Consider the following 19472-nt stretch of genomic DNA (forward strand, 5'->3'; position numbering starts at 1 on the left):
TAAACAAAATAGAAGGAAATAGATTTGGTGATTTTTTTATTTCCAGATTTCAATTTGTAAGTTCAATAGACAGTGTAAAAATAAGGTCAAATGATATTTGGAAAAAAAAAAAAAAAAATCACTCAAACCAAAATCATTCCAGTAATAGGGGCTTCTACTTTTCATTTGTAATTTGACATTTTTCATCAACATCTGGGCAATCTTCCAGAGAATTCTACCACTTAAAGTTTCTTTTTAAATCCCTAGGCAAGTCACTATGACAACTTCAGATAATTAAATCTGTCAAATACTGAACAGCTGGGCACAGTTGCAGGCTTTAATATTCTGGTCACCTTTGGCAAAACAGAATCACTCACTTTATGTGAGCTTTACCATGACCATTTCCAGGAGACTGATCAAGTGAAAAAAAAAAAAAAAAAAAAAAAAGGCACATATAAAAACATGTAAACAGAAGAAGAAATTACAGCTGAGATGAAAGCTAAAACTCACTAATTTAATGTATTGAAGATGGGGGTATGACTCTATTTCAAAATTCTGACAGACACAGCAAGTGAAACTGCAAGCCCAGTAACAAGCATTTTAAACAAAGCTGGTTAAATGTTACCAAAGAACAGCAACCACAGTACTGCTGTTAAAGACCAGAGGGAGGAGAGACAAGACCTGGACAACTACAGACCTTAATCTCGCCTCAATAATATGCCAAGGTTTAGAACAAAGGTTTTTTAAAGTAAAAGGATAAATAAAAAATGTTGAAATAATGGGTAACTGTTTCACTGGACAATATAAACATACCAAAGCATTTACATCGATTTACCTAAAACCCATTTATCTACAGACAGAAGATTCGGTGTACTCAGTATCTGGGCTTCACTAATGTCCTTACTATACTGTCATAAAGGGAAATTGGTAAATAAACCATTATAATAGAATGGGATTTGGGCATTGAACAAGAAGCAGCAATGAACAATGTTGAGAGGTGCTGGGCTTACTAGGGAGACTTCTTAAGGATTGGAACGGGTGCATTATATGACACTGTCACAAATTTAACGTGTAATAATTGCAATAAATTTATACACTATCAATTCACAGAAGCATCAGAAAAACATGTAGAATGAACTGGATGATCTTGGCTAACAGAAAAAACAGGTCAAAAATCAACTATAATTTAAAGATATTGTGTACTGGGCTTAGCAACATGAACTTCTATAAAATGGAAGCTCATCAGTTGATAATGACTGAGAAGAGTGAGTAGGAGCACTGCTTCAACAGCAAAAGTCTCTGAGCCATTAGAGACTTTCTCATGGATGCAGTACAAATGTCATTTTAATACATAGAAAGTAAGGTGTTCCCAATAAAATACGATTAAGGTTATTTAGCCAGGCACTAGAGAAATCTCACTTAAAATATCCCAAAGGCATTTAACAAGCACTGAATTTGATGGCCAAATTGATAAATTCCAGCCTCTTGCTCACAAGAAGTTAACTAAATATGTAACACCATTCCATCATCAAAGCAAGTGGAATAAGACGCAAAATATTATTCTTTCTTTTTTTCAGTTTATTTCTTTGTATGAAATGATTAGGATGATTGGGATGATTAAGATGGACAAATCAAGAAAAACTTCAAATTTGAGAAATAATCATTCAAAATATAAATATAATTCAAAATTGAATAATTAAAATAGCATTTTGAGATAAAGTTTTTTCTAAAAAGATGTTTGAAAAACAAATATAATATAATATGCAATAATAAAACCACTACAAAAATCCAAGGAAAGGTAGATATATTGACCTGATCTGTTCTTACCACAATAAAACCTTTGAACAGGTTAGGTAAAAAAAAAAAAATGAAATGTTGAAGAAACACCTCACTGTGTCATCTTCATTTCATTGAAGTGACAAACTTTAAATTTTTTCAAGCAGCCGTGAATCTTATGCTAACTTACAAAAAGAGGAAACACATGTTATATGATATGGCCATTTCTTTCTTATTTCAAATAAATATATTAAGAAAAAGCAACCTATAACCTTCTTAAAAAGTCATTAAAAATATCAGCCTAAAAACCAATATCAATCCAAACAGATATGTCTTCTAAAAAAATAAAATGAAATCACAGAAGACTTATGAGTAAGTTTCTTAATGTATAAGAAGATTTTATAAACCTCAGCTGAAACAAAACACCATTATTATATTCACCTTGAGACTCACATTGAGATTCTTAGAAGGTTTATGAGGTATTGCTAACCTAAAGGGAAATAAATTTCCCTGGGGAGTAACCCAGAAAAGCTTTATGGTTCAAGTTAGTAAAATCATTCACATAATTCCCATACCAGGATTTATTGGTTCCTCAAAAGCCGTAAGTGTAGGTATAGCAAGAAAGGAAAACAGGAAGCTCTTTTGTTCCTGCAACAACCACCATACCTTTGGAGTAGAAATTAATTCCCATGCTTATGCATAGTGAAAATCTGCCTCCAAACCATTTCCAGTTTTTCCAGAATGTATCTTACTTTGACAGAAATTTCCTTCATCACTAATCAGACCACGTCCAAGAAATTTTCAGACCATGCACACATTTGATTCACATGTTTTGTTAACAAGAACTACATAACTATATGAAATGCTGGGGAATCCACAAATAATTAAAATTTTAGATGTTTCTTGACCCAGACCCCATGGAAATCAGGGTCACAGTACCTAAAGAAAGCTTTAGCACAAGAATTCCACGTAACAGGTTCATCAAATTTCACTAACAGGAGGTTTCAATTCATATGAACCAAATGGTTAATTGCATCTTTCGATGCCTCTTTCTTACAGTAGGCATCTGGTAAGCGCTTGAAAAATAGTTTTCCTTAGGACTAAAAGCCATGGCTGATAACATTTAGAAAGAAGAAAGGAGTACAATTTGAAATGTTAAGGCAATGTATATTTTAAAAGCAAGCAGAGAGAGAGAAAATTGGACTCCAATTTTTCTTTCCATAACATCAGAAGCCTTTTCTTATAAAAAATTTTCTTTCCTATTCAGGTGGCTTCACGGTAATACTTCTATCACTTCCTATGTCTTTTAAGGTTGGATTCTGAGCTGCTGAAGTCCAAAAAAAAATTAGTCATTCTTCGTTCAAATCATCTGGAATTTATGGCTAAAAATGATACTACAGCTGAAAAACTGTAGATAAATGCTACAGCTGACACAGAATTCAGGAAAATTTGCCACAAAATTCATTTAATTTAGAGGAGAGGGGAAGAAGGGAGAGGCAATGAGGTAAAATGAAACATGAGAATTATCCATGGCAGAAATGGTTCAGTTACAGCATATAGACCATGTTCGGCAAAGCACTGCATGTGCCAATAATCCACCATCACATGAGTAGACTCACTGAAATCAGGGGGTTTCCACAGCAATACCCTATATATTGTTACAAGTTTACTTTATATTGGATCAAAGTGAAGCATACTTTCTCATTAATTAAATTCATATTAATTAAATTCATAATAATGACAAATTAAATTTCTCATTAATATGTGATAAAACTATCATCTCAGATAGGTGACATATAAGCTTGAGAATAATTCAGACCCATAGTAACTAAGTGCTTTCTCCTACTCAAAGCCTATCACCATGGTATGAAAGGTTTGTGGGATTTTGTTTGTTTGTTATATATATGCTTAGTTATAGATTGCTTTATTAATCCTCCATAAACATAGTTTTAACATTAAAAAAAAAAAAATAAAATAGGAACAAGTTTTACATTTCAACCAAAAAAACAGCAATAAAATCCACCAGACAGAATTTTATACTACAAAGTGAATTGTGTACCCTTCTTGATAATTAAGCCAAACACAATAGTAGGTGACAATAATATTGGTACTTCTATTCTAGACTAAATAAGCAGCAGGTGAAGAAACAAATAATTCAAAGTTCCAGTAGACATTACAGTAAATGAGCATGCAGAAAACCAGAACAATGTATTTTTGTCTTCAAGAAGTTTCTCTCTGGTAGGTTAAAACCAAACTTTCAGAAATTAAGTTTTTCAGAAAACTGGTCTTTAATACTTAACAAATCATAGAATATTGTTCTGAAACATCATTCTAAAACCAGAGTTTTATAGTAGCTTTATGCAGTTCAATGAAATTTTTCAGTGACGATAAAGCACATCATGGTGCTCCTCTTCTTATTCTCATTATCTTTTATCCTTTTTCAACATTGTTAAAAAACTTCAACACTACCATAAGAAATAATGTCAGGAAGCAGAAGAACGTTGAGTTTTGAAGGGATTTCCCCAGCCCATATATCTGCTTAAACACTGTTTATATACATATGCATACATGCAAACAAAAATAAAGAGGAGGAATTATTTTTTTAAATTATGTCTTATATAACTATTACTTTGAAATTCTGTATTACTCATTTTGTGATTGCTTAAATAACTGGGGCACTCTGATAAATTCTACAGAAAACAAGGAATCAAAAAAAATAATTGAATTCATGGGCATATAAATATTCCTAAAAATCTATCAGATGGTATAGATGTTCATGTTTATTCTATTGAAATAATATCTTGGATATACCCTATATAAGAAAAACAAAAGAATTCTCTTCATTTAGTTCTAGCATTTAAAAATCACTCCTAGGAAAAGCTTGCAGTTCACAAGAGGAATCCCAGACAGACATGGGAGGTTATTTCCAAATATTAGTGTTCATTTTCTCTTACTTCCTCTAGTAGCAACATTTATACACTTTAGAAAGAACCCTATATACAATGATGAACTATGTTATTACATTTGAAAAATCAGAATGAAAATATTACAGAACCTTCAAAATGACTAAATTACTGTACTAAACATTGATCGTTGTATTCTGTTCTGCCTTTCCTCTTTTTGCTCTACTTTTTCGTTTTGTTTTTTTTTTACTCTATCTACTCTGTGGTAAAAACAGTAAGTCTGTGTTAAAAAAGTAAGTTTCATCAAAATAATAAAAGCTGCATGGAATTTCTGGTTTCAACCTTTACCCCCTTTAGAGCACCACAGTCACACGCACAATAACACATAGTGAAGTCATCATACTCCAAACATGTAGGAAATGCTACTGCTTAACAATAAATATGATCTATACAATCTGAAGGAAAAAAGGTGAGGATTTATTTTGCCAGTATATATTTTTCCTTCTGAAAAGAGGAGTGTTCTTTACTTCAAAAAAAAGGGATTTTTCTTTTTTTTAATCAATACATGATAAAAACTATTTTGAAGTGACTTACTGATGTAGTATTCTTGCACAATGCTTGTATAACCATATATGGCAGAATATCCAAAAATTATAATCATAACCACATCTCTGCTGTCCAGCTCTACTATATGTGCTGAATGACCTTCCACAGCATATTGTTGGCCATGTACAAGTACTGCAGGAGTTCTGGTACTCCATGTTTGACTGTGTATATTGAAAATCCACAGCTCATCAGTAACATTGCCATTATTTGTTTCAATTTTGCCTCCATACATGTAGATGTCTTCCTGTAAAAATTGGGACAAAAGAGAATGCAAATAATGGATTACAGAAAGATAACATCTGAATTGCATACTTCAGTGCTGCATAATATTTTGTAACTAAACAATCTGATTTAAATCTTCACCCAATATCATGAGCTCAATATCAGACACTAATCCCAGACAATGATATTTAAACTAAATCAACAATGATGATAAGGAAACTATTTCTCAGAAAAATAAACCCAGCAGTGAAAGTGACACAGAAATGAATCTCAAACAGATTACTGCAAGCAGAAAATCTTTAATTACATGGCTCTTCTAATTCATACTGCAGCATTCTATGAAAAAAAAAAAAAAAAAACAAAAAAACAAAAACACACACAGAAAGGCTACTATATAGTTTTATTAAGTAACAGTTCACAGAACTAAAATGTGATTTTCCACACACTCAGTCTATGGGGGTTTCAGTCAACATGTGCACAAGAGAGCTGGTTCTCTCTTAATAGTAAAGTAACTTAAGATCTGAGAAAATTTACAGTCATTAGAGCCCAAAAAAGGGGACAGTGTGTGTATAGTATCCTCTTGGGCACATCTGCTAACATCAGACCCCATAAGAGAGTACTTTGAGTTTTTTTTAAAGGGATGCAAAACAGTTTTCCAAGTCTTCATGAACCACATACCTCCAAGACCAATGCTGTCTGTTTTGATAAGTAATGAAAGATTTACTTAAATATTGACGGAAAGCAAATCCTACTAAATCTTGGGCTTCATCTAGAGTTGCAAGCCAAGGTATACGAAGTCACAGAACAAATTCCAGCTTGTTGGCTTCACAGACTGGCTCAAGGACAGTTTATCCTGGGTAGAAACAAACTGCCTCTGGTTCTGAAAATGATATTTAATCTTTGCTAGGACATACCAGAACCACATACACTCTGCATCCCATCTACACCGTGTTTGTACAGTTGGCAGTTGTCTTCTGCATACTGCAATGTAATATTCTAGAGTTTACCCTAAATCAATTATTACCTTTTTTTTTTTTTTTAAAAAAAAAAAAAAAAAAAAAAAAGATCTGCAGGCTTAATGCCTTTGTCAAAGTTTTGCTTAGCACAGAATAATGAGCCTCAGAAAAAGAGACTGGAAGATAAAGAAACTACCTAATATAAGTATTTTGGATCAACCATGCAAAAATTTCAGACTTACTGTACAAGGAGCTGATGGGATCTAAATAAAAATATAAACTGCATGCTATTATCATCATACACATCAAGAATGATGAACTCAAACTGTCAGGCATGAAAATATAGATGAGCAGTAGAATGACAGGCTATTTAGTCCAGAAAAACAAAGGCTTTAGAGGCTTATAATGCAATTTACGGTTGATGGTAAACACTGGAGTCCAGGACCACATGACAAACTTCTTCATTACTCAGAGAGATTAGTCATTAAATGATTGACCAAAGTGTCTGACCTGTCTTCAAGAGTACACTTGAAATTTCTGCAAGATTTTCAACTATTTTTCACTTGAGGCAGGTAAACATTTCTTGGTTTGGAATTTAAATCTCTCCTGTGCAGTTATACTCTGTGTTACTGATTAGTTTGAACTGATGGTGTTTGAACAAAACATGTTCACATCCTTCAGTAGGAATTTGTCATAGGATTAGATATCTATATCTGAACCCATTTGTTTCCTATGAGATAAAACAACATTTCAAAGAGCTTGGTGAAGACCCACAAAAGCTGTAAGAAGGCTGTACACTGATTAAAAGGAAAGGCTTCAACAAATATTCTTCTTAGAAGGATCATATATGGCTCATTCATTACACTGCCACATAGATCTCAACAGGCAAATCAGCATCACAATCATAGTTAACTAATTATTTAGTTACTTATATTTAAATGCAGGTAACAGACTACAGCAGAAAGAGGGAGCTGATTAGGGAGTTGTAGGTGCTGTATAAGTGTTTGAAAAAAAGATTTCTGACACTGAAGAAAGAAACTACACCAAAAAAAGGTGACCTAAAGAGCTGCATAACTTTGAAATGATTACTCAGACAGCTGACAGTAGGAAAGTCCTCCTCAAAGTTCTGCTTAAATGATTCAAAGTTCAGATAAAAGAACACTTCTGCGAGGAGCAATCTTTATAAATGACACAGCAGATCCTGTACACACAGAGAAAAAGACAAGAAGGTCATGACAACTGCTTTATCAACCACAAAAAACAGATTTAACTAAGCTTTGCTCAGGGGTATTTCTGAGATTAAGAAGCTGCTAGTGCTGCTGCAAAACACTTTAAAAGTTACTGATGATCAGCTGAACATGGAGAAAGAAAGGCTCACAGACCAAAGTCAGTAGAAGAAATAGAGAATTAAAAAAAAAAAAAAAAAAGTTACACGTATAGTTATCCAGGACAAAACCCAACATCCTAGGCACGCAGAAATAGACATTTGTCTGGAAAGCCTAATCAGAAAAAGATTGTAGGAAGGATAGAAGTGCAAATGGTCCTAAGCAGCCTAAAGATTGGGAAAGAAAAGAAGGAATCCCCTTATAAATTTATACTACCTTTGTAACTTAAAAATTAAATATAGATCAAGGTATATGCTAAAGGTGAGGCTGACAGACACAATAGATATGATACAGAGTTTCAGGAGTGCTAGTACACAAAAACTGCTGACCTTTACATGAATAAAGCATACTAGGTATATGTTTATAATAAAATAGCATACCACAACAGGAATGAGATTAACAATGACAAAAAATTATAAATCTGAGAGCCCTTGTAAAATTAGTGAGGAAAGAGTATCAAGAATCTGGTCCAGTTGAAAGATGTTAAAAAATTTATTCCTCAGTCTAGAGGGACTAGAACAAGGGGCAGGCTGTCCAAGGAACAGATAACAAAACAATAGGCAGATAAGCAGCAAGAAGATACAAGGCCTCCAACACACTCATATTTTAATGTTTTGATACCACATGTCAAAAGCAACACTTTTAAACACAGTGGCAGATAGTGAAGGTAAGTACTTAATAAATTAACCTTGGTCATTTTAGATCTATTACTTCACATTAATAAAATTATCTAAGAAGTTACAGAAGCCTTTACAGACCTTGTGTTTTTTCAATTAAAATTTCATCTAAATATTACCATATGCAAATCAAAGTATATAAAATTACACTGTATGTTGAACTTGTAATTCAGAGTTCCTGCTCAGTAAGGAATTCCAGCAAAAATTAAAAATTTCTTGCTTTAAACCAGGCAAGTAGGCAGCTCACTCATTCACAACACTCCCACCTACAAATCATATCAGTTGGTTTCATAGAATCACAGAACAGTTTGGGTTGGAAGAGACCTTAAAGACCATCTAGTTCCAACCCCCCCTGCCCCGGGCAGGACCCCCTTCCCCCAGCCCAGGGTGCTCCCAGCCCCGTCCAACCTGGCCTTGAACCCTTCCAGGGAGGGGGCAGCCACAGCTGCTCTGGGCACCCTGGGCCAGCGCCTCACCACTTCAAGGGAAAGAATTTCTTCCTTGTATCTATTCTAAATCTGCCCTCTTTCAGTTTAAAGCCTTGTCTTATCACTACATGTCCTGTAAAAAGTCCCTCCCCACCTCTCCTGCCCCCCCTTTAAGCCCTGGGAGGCCGCTCGAAGGGCTCCCCGGAGCCTTCTCTTCTCCAGGCTGAACCCCCCCAACTCTCTCAGCCCGGCCTCCCAGGGGAGCTGCTCCAGCCCCCCCAGCATCTCCGTGGCCTCCTCTGGCCCCGCTCGAGCAGCTCCGTGTCCTTCTGCTGTTGGGGGCCCCCGAGCTGGCCCCAGCACTGCAGGGGGGTCTCCCCAGAGTGGAGCAGAGGGGGAGAATTCCCCTCCCTCAACCTGCTGGCCACACTGCTCTGAATGCAGCCCAAGGCACGGGTGGGTTCTGGGCTGCGAGCACACATTGCTGGCTTGTATTCGGTTTTCCATCCACTAATACCCCCAGGTTCTTCTGCAAAGGGCTGCTCTCAATCCACACATCACACAGCCTGTATTTGTGCTTGGGATTGCCTCAACCCACATGCAGGACCTTGGCAACTGTACAGGTACAAGCCAACAAAACAGCCAGTATAGCTCCTGTTAGTTTCAATGGAACCAAAAGTTTCCAACAAATGTTTCCATTTTCTCAAATCAGATTTTTTCCCTGAGAAAATTATATCACTAAAAATTTTTGATGGACCATAAAGAAAGATGACAAAAGGTATATGATCTGTAAATAGTTGACTGCATATTGGGCATAGAGGATGACAGCAGAAGGCAGAAATCATAAGACCAAAGCCAAGTTTTGAAAAAAAACAGTTAAATCACATTTCTCAAGAGAAGAAGAAAATATTAGTTTGATCTAGTATTTGTTTTACATCATAATGATTGTCACACACATTTCTACTAGCCAAAATGGAAACAAGAGAATAAATCAAATACAGGAGAAAAAGTAAACTGTCACAATTTGGAAAGCCTTCTGGGAGGAATTAAGACAATTTAAGGCAGTAAAATTCCTCTCAATTTCTTCATTTTAATGATATCATCATCATCTTTGGAGAGTGTGTTTAAGTAATTAAATAATTCAAATACAATTAAATGCCTTGTGGGAGAAAGTAAAAAAAGAGGGAGCCAGACTCTCCTCAGTATTATCCAGTGAACAGACAAGAGGTGATGGGCACAAAATAAAAGAAATCCAATTTAAATGTAAAAAAAAAAAAAAAAAAAAAAAACCAAAAAAAACAAAACACAACAAAAACAAACCACAAAAAAAAACAAACAAACATCACGCACCAAACAAACAAACCCCACCACATTTATTTTTACAGTGACAGTGGACAAAGAATGGATCAGGTTGCTCAGAGATGTGGTGGAATTGAATATCCTTGGAGGTATTCAAAACCCAACTGGATGATGTCTGGAGCAGCCTCTTGTAGTTGACCTTGCTTTGAGCAGAGAGGTTGGTCAAGATGATCTCCACAGCTCTCAGCTATTCTTTGGGAGTCTATGAAAACAAATTTTTAAATATGGGCACACCTCTGGAGAGCCTCTTGCTTATTTAATTTTCTATTACAAACAATAACAAAAATAATCCATTGGATGATCATGAACAATATCCAAACTGAAAAAGTAAAAATACTTTTATTTAAAACAAAACAAAATAAACAAACAAAACAAAACCCAAAACAAAACAAACAAACCAAAAAAAACTTTACAAAAACTTTGAAAAGTCATATACTTTGTGTGACTAAACAGATGACACAGGAAAACTCTTACAGTTCTGGCAAACAAATGCCAATCAGTTTAGCCTTCTGAACTTTATAATTTGAGTGCAAAATTCTTTTAGAAGCCCTAAAGAGAATAAAATCTTTCAGTGTGAATGTATCCCTAGAGATACAGTAACAAAGAAAGTCAGGATCTACATGAAAGCACTAATTTCTGTAAATTAATAAAGGCTCCAGATCCAGAATAATCCCTCCTTTAAGGGAATGATCATAAATTACTTTAAAGCTAACAAATAAACGTACAGAATTTCCACAAAATAGGTAAACGAGTTCTTATTTTTAATAAAGAAAAAAAGATTTTAAAAAAATCGCAGAAATGACCAGCGATCCAGTATGCTTTACTTCAGCTGCCTCATGTTCCTGACTTCCAAGACTATGCATTCAGTAATTCCTGAAAAATCATGCCCCAGCAGTATCACCTAGCTTTTACACAGTAGTTTTAACAAGACTTCCAAATCCCTTCACAGAGGAGCATTTTAGTGAGAAAAAACTGACTCAGAGAAAGGAAGTTATTCAGCAAGATCACCAAAAGAGCAAAGAGCACCCACTTGTCTGATAGGTCCCAGTCAACAGACTGTACAGCAAACCAGAGTGACTCTTCTACATACTTCACATTGAATCCTGAACAAACAGATGGCCAAAAGCGTTAGTTCATTTGACCTTGGACAGACTCTCCTCCCTACGCCATATCTTGGTGTTAATATTGATTTTATAGTTCATATAAATGCAGCAATTCAAGGCTTTTCTAAAACTTATATTTTTATCCTTTTGCAATTCGTCTTTTTACCTAAAAGAACAATACTTATCAGCTGCTCTGACTGGACCTGGGAACGCTACACTGTTATGCAAATCCTGCCTGCATTGCAAAGGAATCTTATCTGGTAGTTACCACAGAAAAAGTATAAAAAGTGCAATAATGGGGTAATTTATAATCCATTTCCAATGAACTGGAAATAAATTAATCCTGTTAAAATAAGAAATATAAAATGAAAAATATGTGGTTAACTGTATCATGGCTACACAGAAAAGTTTATCATTCAGAAACAAGTTTTCTGTCTTAATCTTATATAAATCCAATTTGTTTCTGAATATTTGGCCAAAGAAATGCTACTCTCAAACCACATGAAGAACATACATTCTCCATTTTCTTGAAAGAAGACTATCAGTTTCTTTTCCTCCCACAGACTGTACCCATATATTCGTATATAAATTAGTTTTACATAAACTAACAGGACTCAAAAATTCATCAGAAATTTTGTTCTCTACACTCACCTGAAACTTCTAAAAATTTGATCAGTCAAATAGGTACATTAAGAAATTTCTGGATTTTTTTTCAAGCAAAACATAAGACTCAAAGTCATCTGGCAATAACCCATCCCTTGCAAGTCTGTTTTCTGCATTCAGTATGTGGCAACTGGTTTAAGACTGTCTAAAAGCTCTTCCTTTCCCCAGACCATTACCTCCGTTAATAAGGTAACAACATCAAGAACATTCTTTTACGTGTTATATTAAAATAAAATTTAAAAAAAAAAATGAATAACCAACACCCCTACTTGATCCCATAACCCTCCCATTTGACCAGGACTGACAGACCAGAAAGCAGTCTTCACTTAATTCTTCCTCCTGAAGCCTGATTTATTTTTCTCAGTGTATTGTGGAACTATATCCTCACTCAATAAGAACCTGCTAGGTTACATGAAGAGTCTATTAAAACCTAAGCTTCCCAACCAGACCAAACGCAAGCTCAAGACTGTACATACTGCAGCAATTTGTATGTCAGGTTAGCATAATCAAGAGTGCTATCACTTTATTTCTTCATTATTTTCAGTCTTACACATTGTTGCTGGCTATAGTTAAATGTATTAATTCATCGAAGGATTCAATTAAGTTGGTTCCTATAGATCTTAGAAGTCAATAGCTTTTTTCCTGGACTGCAGCAACATTCTAAATATAGGACAGGAAAATAAGGTAGTGTGCGTTTGAAAAAAAAAAAATCTAAATTTGAGATTTACTTGTTTGCATGAACATTCCTACATTTAACTGAAAACTAGGCTGAAAAAAACATGCAAATAAAACTATGTGAACAGAGTTTTAAAACTGCTGAAGGTATAAGCTGGAATTTCAGCAGAGATATTAAATGTTCAAAAGATCAGATTGACATTTGGACGAAACATATTGGAAGAAAGGAATAAGTAACAGAGACTGCATAGAAGAGTATTAACAAGGCATCTGCTTTGAGATCTGCTTGACATAAAAGCTAATCATGCTTAGACTTCAACTTTCAAACCAGTTGGAAGATGATGTTGATACAATGAGTGAATGAAGAGTAAGGTCCACTTAATTGAAGAGGAACTCTGAATAGGTTTTGATCTAGACTACATGCAAAATGTGTATGACAGCTCATCTCATCTACTTCTCGTACAGCTCATCTCATCTACTTCTCATATACTTCTGAGGTCCGCAAATCAGAATTAGAAAGCATGTTCTGCATAAAATGTAATTGCAAGTCACAAAATAATGAAACTATGTGACTTGGTGGTCTAACCTGCTAATAATTATTAATAGAACAATTAGAAAATATTTCTACATTCCTAGTGCTGTTCCAAATTATACACCAATGGCCAACAAAAATAGGCATTGAAAGCATAACAGTAAACCAACTGGCGAAAGATTTTGTCTCACTCATTAAAGCAGAAAACGGTTTTACCTTTTTGTTTTGTTTTGTTAACCCTAGGTTTTGATTAAACTAATAAAAAATACCAGAAGAGATGTACGGACTCAACATTAGTATCAATTAATTTAGAAAGGAATCAAAACAATTACCCTTTTTTAATAAAACTTTAAATTTGGAAGTAACATTCATAAAATTCAAATGTGTCACATGAAATTTGACTACATATAAAATGGTCCATATACTACAAAACATCTTTACAATTACTACGTCAGCCTGCCTGTTCGCTTCATTCCTATTGTTGATCTCAAAGGAAAAAAAATCTCAATGCCCTGTCATCCTTCCTCTGTCTTGGGACCACTAGCAACAGTTTAATTATGAGGTTGAATTCTGTGATACAACCACAAGCTCACTGCCAAGTAAACTCCCAGCAGTGACCATATATACCCCTTGTATGCAACTCCCTTCCTACTTTATTCTAGGGATCTAGTATTTTTCAATCTACTAACTCCCTCTCTAGTCACTATTTAGCAAAGCTATATGTACCTACTTTAAAAACCTCACAAGTCATTTCTTCTAGTCTCTTTATAATCCTATTTCTTGTATGAATTATTTTTAAGTATGTTGACATTTTTCAGTATCAAAATGCCAGGAACTATATACAATCTTTGTGATACAGGAGAACCAATTGCTAACAGAGATAGGTAGCACCTTTCCAATAACCAGTCTGAAGAGGCACTGAAGGTGATACTATCTAACAGTTTAGTTGGTCTAAAAGCAAGAACACTTTTATACTCTCTCCTCTATAAATGCATAAAAAGTCTTAGTCACTTGTTATAACTATATATCAGTGGGAGTCTTCTGATCTTTTTTATTTCAGAATAAAGAAGTACAGTACTTCAATTTTAACTAAAGAAGCTTTCCAAGGGAAATGGGCACAGTAACTTATTTCATTCTCCACAGAGTCAATTATATAGCTTCAATTTACCTTGCACCATGATCGGGCAATACTAGCTGTGTGCTCTCACTCTAGTCTAGCGCTAGGCTTTGAAATCTCAGGAGCTCAAGTCAAAAACTTAATCTAATTTCTTCTGTGGATATTTTTTTCTCTCAACTATAAAGGATACATTACACGACTAGTACACAGCTCAAAACAGCTCAAAGCTGCCATCTCTAGGTATTATGTTCTACTACTCTTCACATTAAATTACTTTTCTGTTTTTTCAAGAGACTGAACATCTGAAAGGAAAAGTATCAAAACTACCTTAACAAGTTAATTTAAGAACTTTTTCTCTTGAAATGTCTTCAGCTTACATGATCATCTCCTTGGAGCCCATGTAATTTTTGACATTTGACATAATCACTAGTACAAGCAACATAACTGATACTATTTGATGAGTGGTGCTGTTCTCTTATTAGTGAATTCTAATTACTAATTAATATGTGCCTTTGACAACAGCTACAGCTTCTTCACTACAGACTGGACTGTAGCTTTCATTAATATCAAAAAGAGTTGCATTTCCTCACCGAGATCCAAAAAGATCTCTGAATTTTAAAAGTTCTGTTATATTTAATATTTGCTGGTAAAAGTATCTCTAAAATGGTTACCCTTTAGACTAGAATATCTTAAGAAAATATTAGCACTATCAAATAAAAAGGTTAAATGATATTTTAAGCTTTTATTTTGAACTGCTAAATGATACATTACTTGAATGTTTCCCAACTAAAAAGTCCACATTCTACAAGAACTGTAATAACCAAAGACACTGGTCAAAAAGATCTGACCTTTCAAAGAACAGATAATACATTAGTAATGAATCAGGGAACTGATGAGAAGAAAAGCAAATTCTGAGTTGGTGTTGGAGCATCTGGTTCATATTACTACTGAAAAACATCACTGTAATAGTAACCATACAGACATACATTACCATACATTACCCATAACAAACATACATAACTGTATGTAACCATACAGTACAGACTCAACACCTCTCAAATAGCTACAGACGACAGGAGAAAAAAAAAATCAAAACAAACTCCAAACAAAAAACCCACCCACACCTACAATTCTACTTAACTTCAAAAGGAGCACAAAGACTGATCATAAAAAGAAACTAAAAGGTACAGCTGAAAGCATGTCCTGATTTCAACTGGGATGGAGCTAATTTTTTTCTTCTTAGTAACTAGAACAGTGCTGTGTTTTGGGTTCAGTATGGGCTTCTGAGTCAGAGGCACACAAGAAGCTGGGAAGGAACAGAGCCAGAGCAGTGGACCCAAACTGGCCAATGGAATATTCTGTATCATACACCATCACGCTCAGTATATAGATGAGGGTTGTCTGGGAAGCTGAGCTCTCTCTCTTCCAGGATTGCTGTTTCAGGATTTTCTCTCCTCTGGGATGACTACCTGGGAAAAGGCTGGGCATCGGTCAGGTGAATGGTGTTTGGCAGTCAGCCAGGTTTAAACCATGACAAAAGATAAAATCTTTAATGACAATATGAAGACATTTTAAGGACATCTGCTCAGATCTCATGAATGCTTCCTATTAAAAAAAAAAAAATCCCATTACAAAGAACAAAATAAATAAAGCTTAACAGGAGGATAATGGAGACTTTTAAAAGAAAAGGTATACTTCACCATAAAGGTTCAAAATCTCCAGCAGATTAAAACACAGAGACATATAAAGGCAAGCCATGAAATAGTTTAATGAGCTGCCTGCAGAATTATATATATATCAAGTACTGATACATCCTTTATCAAATGCATTAGAGAAACACAGCCAACTAGGTAATCTGTGGTGCCAACAGACAGTCTGCAATAAAGTAAAGTTAATTTTCCCATATGAGTTCTTCATGGTAGACTTTATAGGTATTTCCACAGCAGAAATTAATAACAGAAGGCTATAGTAAACAGAAAAAAAACAAACTGACAAAACAATCAGCAACAAGTCACCAATCAGTTCTGAAGGAATTTAAGAACAAAACAGCTGATCCCTATTTGTGGTGTGTAAATCCCTCCTTTAAAATGTGTCAGTACCAAACGACTGAAAAGGAACAGGCAGAAAGGACAGAATTCAGTGAACACATGGATAAAACAGACAGGCTGAGGAAAAGTTTAACAACTTTTGAAAAGGGCAGTTATATCTTCCAAATCATTGGATTTTCCTGAAAGAATCAAAGCTCTGCTTGAGTTACCTGGAGTTTCCAAGACACACTTGATAACATTCCCCATGCCTTAAAGAAACTAAGATGCACTGGGATAAGCAAGGCAGATAACACAAGGCTCAGTAATAATAGGGAAAAGTTTAGAAAAAAAAAAAAGGTCACTTTTTAAATGAGTGGAGGTCATTAGTATGTCCCACGGAAATCTACAACTGGGATTTGTTTTTCAGTATGTTGAACAAACAATCTGGCACGGGGATGAATGGAAAAATCACAATGTTTTGTGACAATACTGTTACTCTAAGTAGCTGAGACAATGGTCAAAAGCAAAGAATTGCAGAAGAATCTCAATACTGAATGTGCAACATGAGTATGAATGAAAGTGTAAAAAAATGTTCATAAGCATGAAATATATGCATAAAAAACAATTTTAAGTCTGTACGTATGGTGGTGGGTTTTGAATTGACTAGAATGAGATCTTGAGGTTGTAACTGATACTTCTGTGAAAATACCAGTTCAAAGCCAACAGCAGATTTTCAAAAAGCCAGAAAAGGGTTAAGAATTAAAAGGAAAAAATGAGACCATTAATTCTATGACATCAATCTCTGAGGTATCAATACCCTTAAGACTCTGATTCTCCCTATCTCAGAAGGGATATAAACAGAACTAAAAGAGGTAGAGGCAATGACACAATGTTATCTAAGGTATGAAATAGCTTCTTTCTAGACGATTATTAAAAATACAAGGAATTTTCAGCATGAAAAATAAATGATACAGAGAGGATATGATGGACTTAGGGAAAATCATGAGTGGTACAGAGAAAATAAATGGAAAATAGTATAAGTAGTAGAGATTATCAAAATTAACCCAGCTAGTACAAATTCCCCCAAAAAATTTCTTCACAAAATTCCCTGGCATTCTTTGGCACAGGGTGGTATCAACACTATAATAAATATATGGTCTGAAAATTTGGAAAAAATAAAACACATGGGTTCATAATCTTTCCACAAAAATACTATCCTGTTTTAGGAAATCCCAGCTGCAGGCTAGGGCAGTATTGTAAGGAAGCTTCCATATGCTCTTGTCATCTTTTCTTATATTCTTCCCTAGGCATTCACTGTTACCTGTTATTCCAGACTTGTTATCAGGCTAGATGAACAGTCTTGTCTGACTTGATATGATCTCCTTTGTTCTTCCCTACTGGAGGTGTCTTATGTAAACTGAAAATTTGTGATACTAATTCTGTATTTTTCTGTCACAGTTAGTAAGTTTGCCACCATCTGTACAGGCTAAATCATGCACTACATTCAATTTTGGTCCTTTATATTTTGGAGATATGACTAACAGTAGCCAAAAATTAACAAATTAACAAATGACACTTTTTTTTAAAAAATAAAGATAATTTCTGTCTCTATATTCTATCAATAAAAATAATTTTTTCCTCTTTTATTTTTCTTGATGAAGTAGGCCTTTAAAAGTGCTTTCAATAAAGCAGCACGCAGAATACACAATACCAGTAGAAGCAAGACTGCAAGTAGTTTATATTTATTTGAACTTACAGTAAAACAATTCTGTAAAACAACAATTTGTATTTTAACACTGCTCTGGTTCTGTAGTAAGAGAAATAGCATGTAAAGGAAAATATTTTTCTTACTGTCATGGCCTCTTAGGGCATTAACAGGCCTTAATGGCCCTGACCAGCCTCACCTGGAGCTCAGCCATGGACCCTCAGCCCCTGACTGCTTGTGATCCTGCCTCCTGGATGGACCTGGACCTGCACTGTAGGGCGCCTGTCTCCTGGATGGAGCCCTCGGGCATACATTGCAGCCTTCTCTCCAGTCCTGTCTCCTTGTGCTCCTGACCAGACTCCCTGAATTTTCCCTGGACCTGGGTCATCGCTTGCCATGTTTGGGGCCACCAAAAGGCCCTGCTACCAGCACCTAGCTCTTGCCTGCTGGCCTCAGTCCCTGGGGATGGTGCCTGGTCAGCGAGGGCACTGCTCACACTGGAGTCACCCAGGGCTACCAGCTCACCTTTCCCTACCATAATTCCAGTTATATTACTCCCCTTTTATTGGCAGGTTTAGCTCTGAGGGCTTGTGGCCTGCTAGTAAGTGACTTACATCAATCTTTTTTCCAAAAATTGTGCAATACCTCTAAGTACTGAAGAAGACACTAATACAAAATACTTAGGGACTAAAAATAAAATTATCCTCGAAAATTTATCTTCATGATGAAACATTTTAAGCTCACTAACAGCACGCACAAATAAATTCATTAAATAGGATGCTGAAGAGTCCAAACCTGATATAAAGCAAGAGTGTGTCCATATCTCTGGAGTGGCCCTTTGGATACAGGTACTACATTCCATATACTGCTTTCCAAATTGTAGCTAGGAAAGAAAAAGAAAATGTTTACTTTTCTATCTGCAGACAAATAGGGGGTATTGTATGTTCAAACTAACTTCTGTTTGGCAGACTTGATCAGTCACTGTTTATCTGATGTGGTAATTTGTTAGCAGCAGTAACATGATCCCTTTCAACAGTTATAACAGTGTACTAACTTTTAATAGTGTACTAAATGTTCATCAAGCAAAACAGAAGCAGCTCTTCCAGGGACCTATCAACAACCTCAGAAAATGGGACTGTAATAAAAATCACCAGTCTTATAAGTTATGATACTAGGTTGCCAAGCTCACTGTTATTAGCCACATAAAAAACACACCCCACTAAACTGCTTGTGTCGTAATCTTTTGCACTACTTTGAAGACTTGTTGAGCACCCTCTCAGCTATATGGTTGATTTCAATTTCCAGTAAGTTTTACTTGACAATTATTCCATTCATGTATTAACACACAAATAGATGGAA

General features: G+C 35.2%; 1 protein-coding gene across 11 annotated transcripts in view; it reads right to left on the reverse strand.

Annotated features, from left to right (window-relative positions):
• ATRNL1 (attractin like 1) overlaps positions 1-19472 on the reverse strand; it is a 519346-nt gene that overhangs the window by 438623 nt on the left and 61251 nt on the right. For all 11 annotated transcript variants that reach the window (XM_032988565.2, XM_032988564.2, XM_032988569.2 and 8 more), the window contains exons 7-8: positions 18909-18996; positions 5253-5508 (exon numbers count right to left, since the gene is read on the reverse strand). In XM_032988565.2, coding sequence (XP_032844456.2) covers positions 5253-5508; positions 18909-18996 — 344 coding nt within the window. The remainder of the gene's footprint in view (positions 1-5252; positions 5509-18908; positions 18997-19472) is intronic.

The sequence above is a fragment of the Tyto alba genome, unplaced genomic scaffold (assembly GCF_018691265.1).
Source record: "Tyto alba isolate M040663 unplaced genomic scaffold, T.alba_DEE_v4.0 Super-Scaffold_1, whole genome shotgun sequence".
Classification (NCBI taxonomy): Eukaryota; Metazoa; Chordata; class Aves; order Strigiformes; family Tytonidae; genus Tyto; species Tyto alba.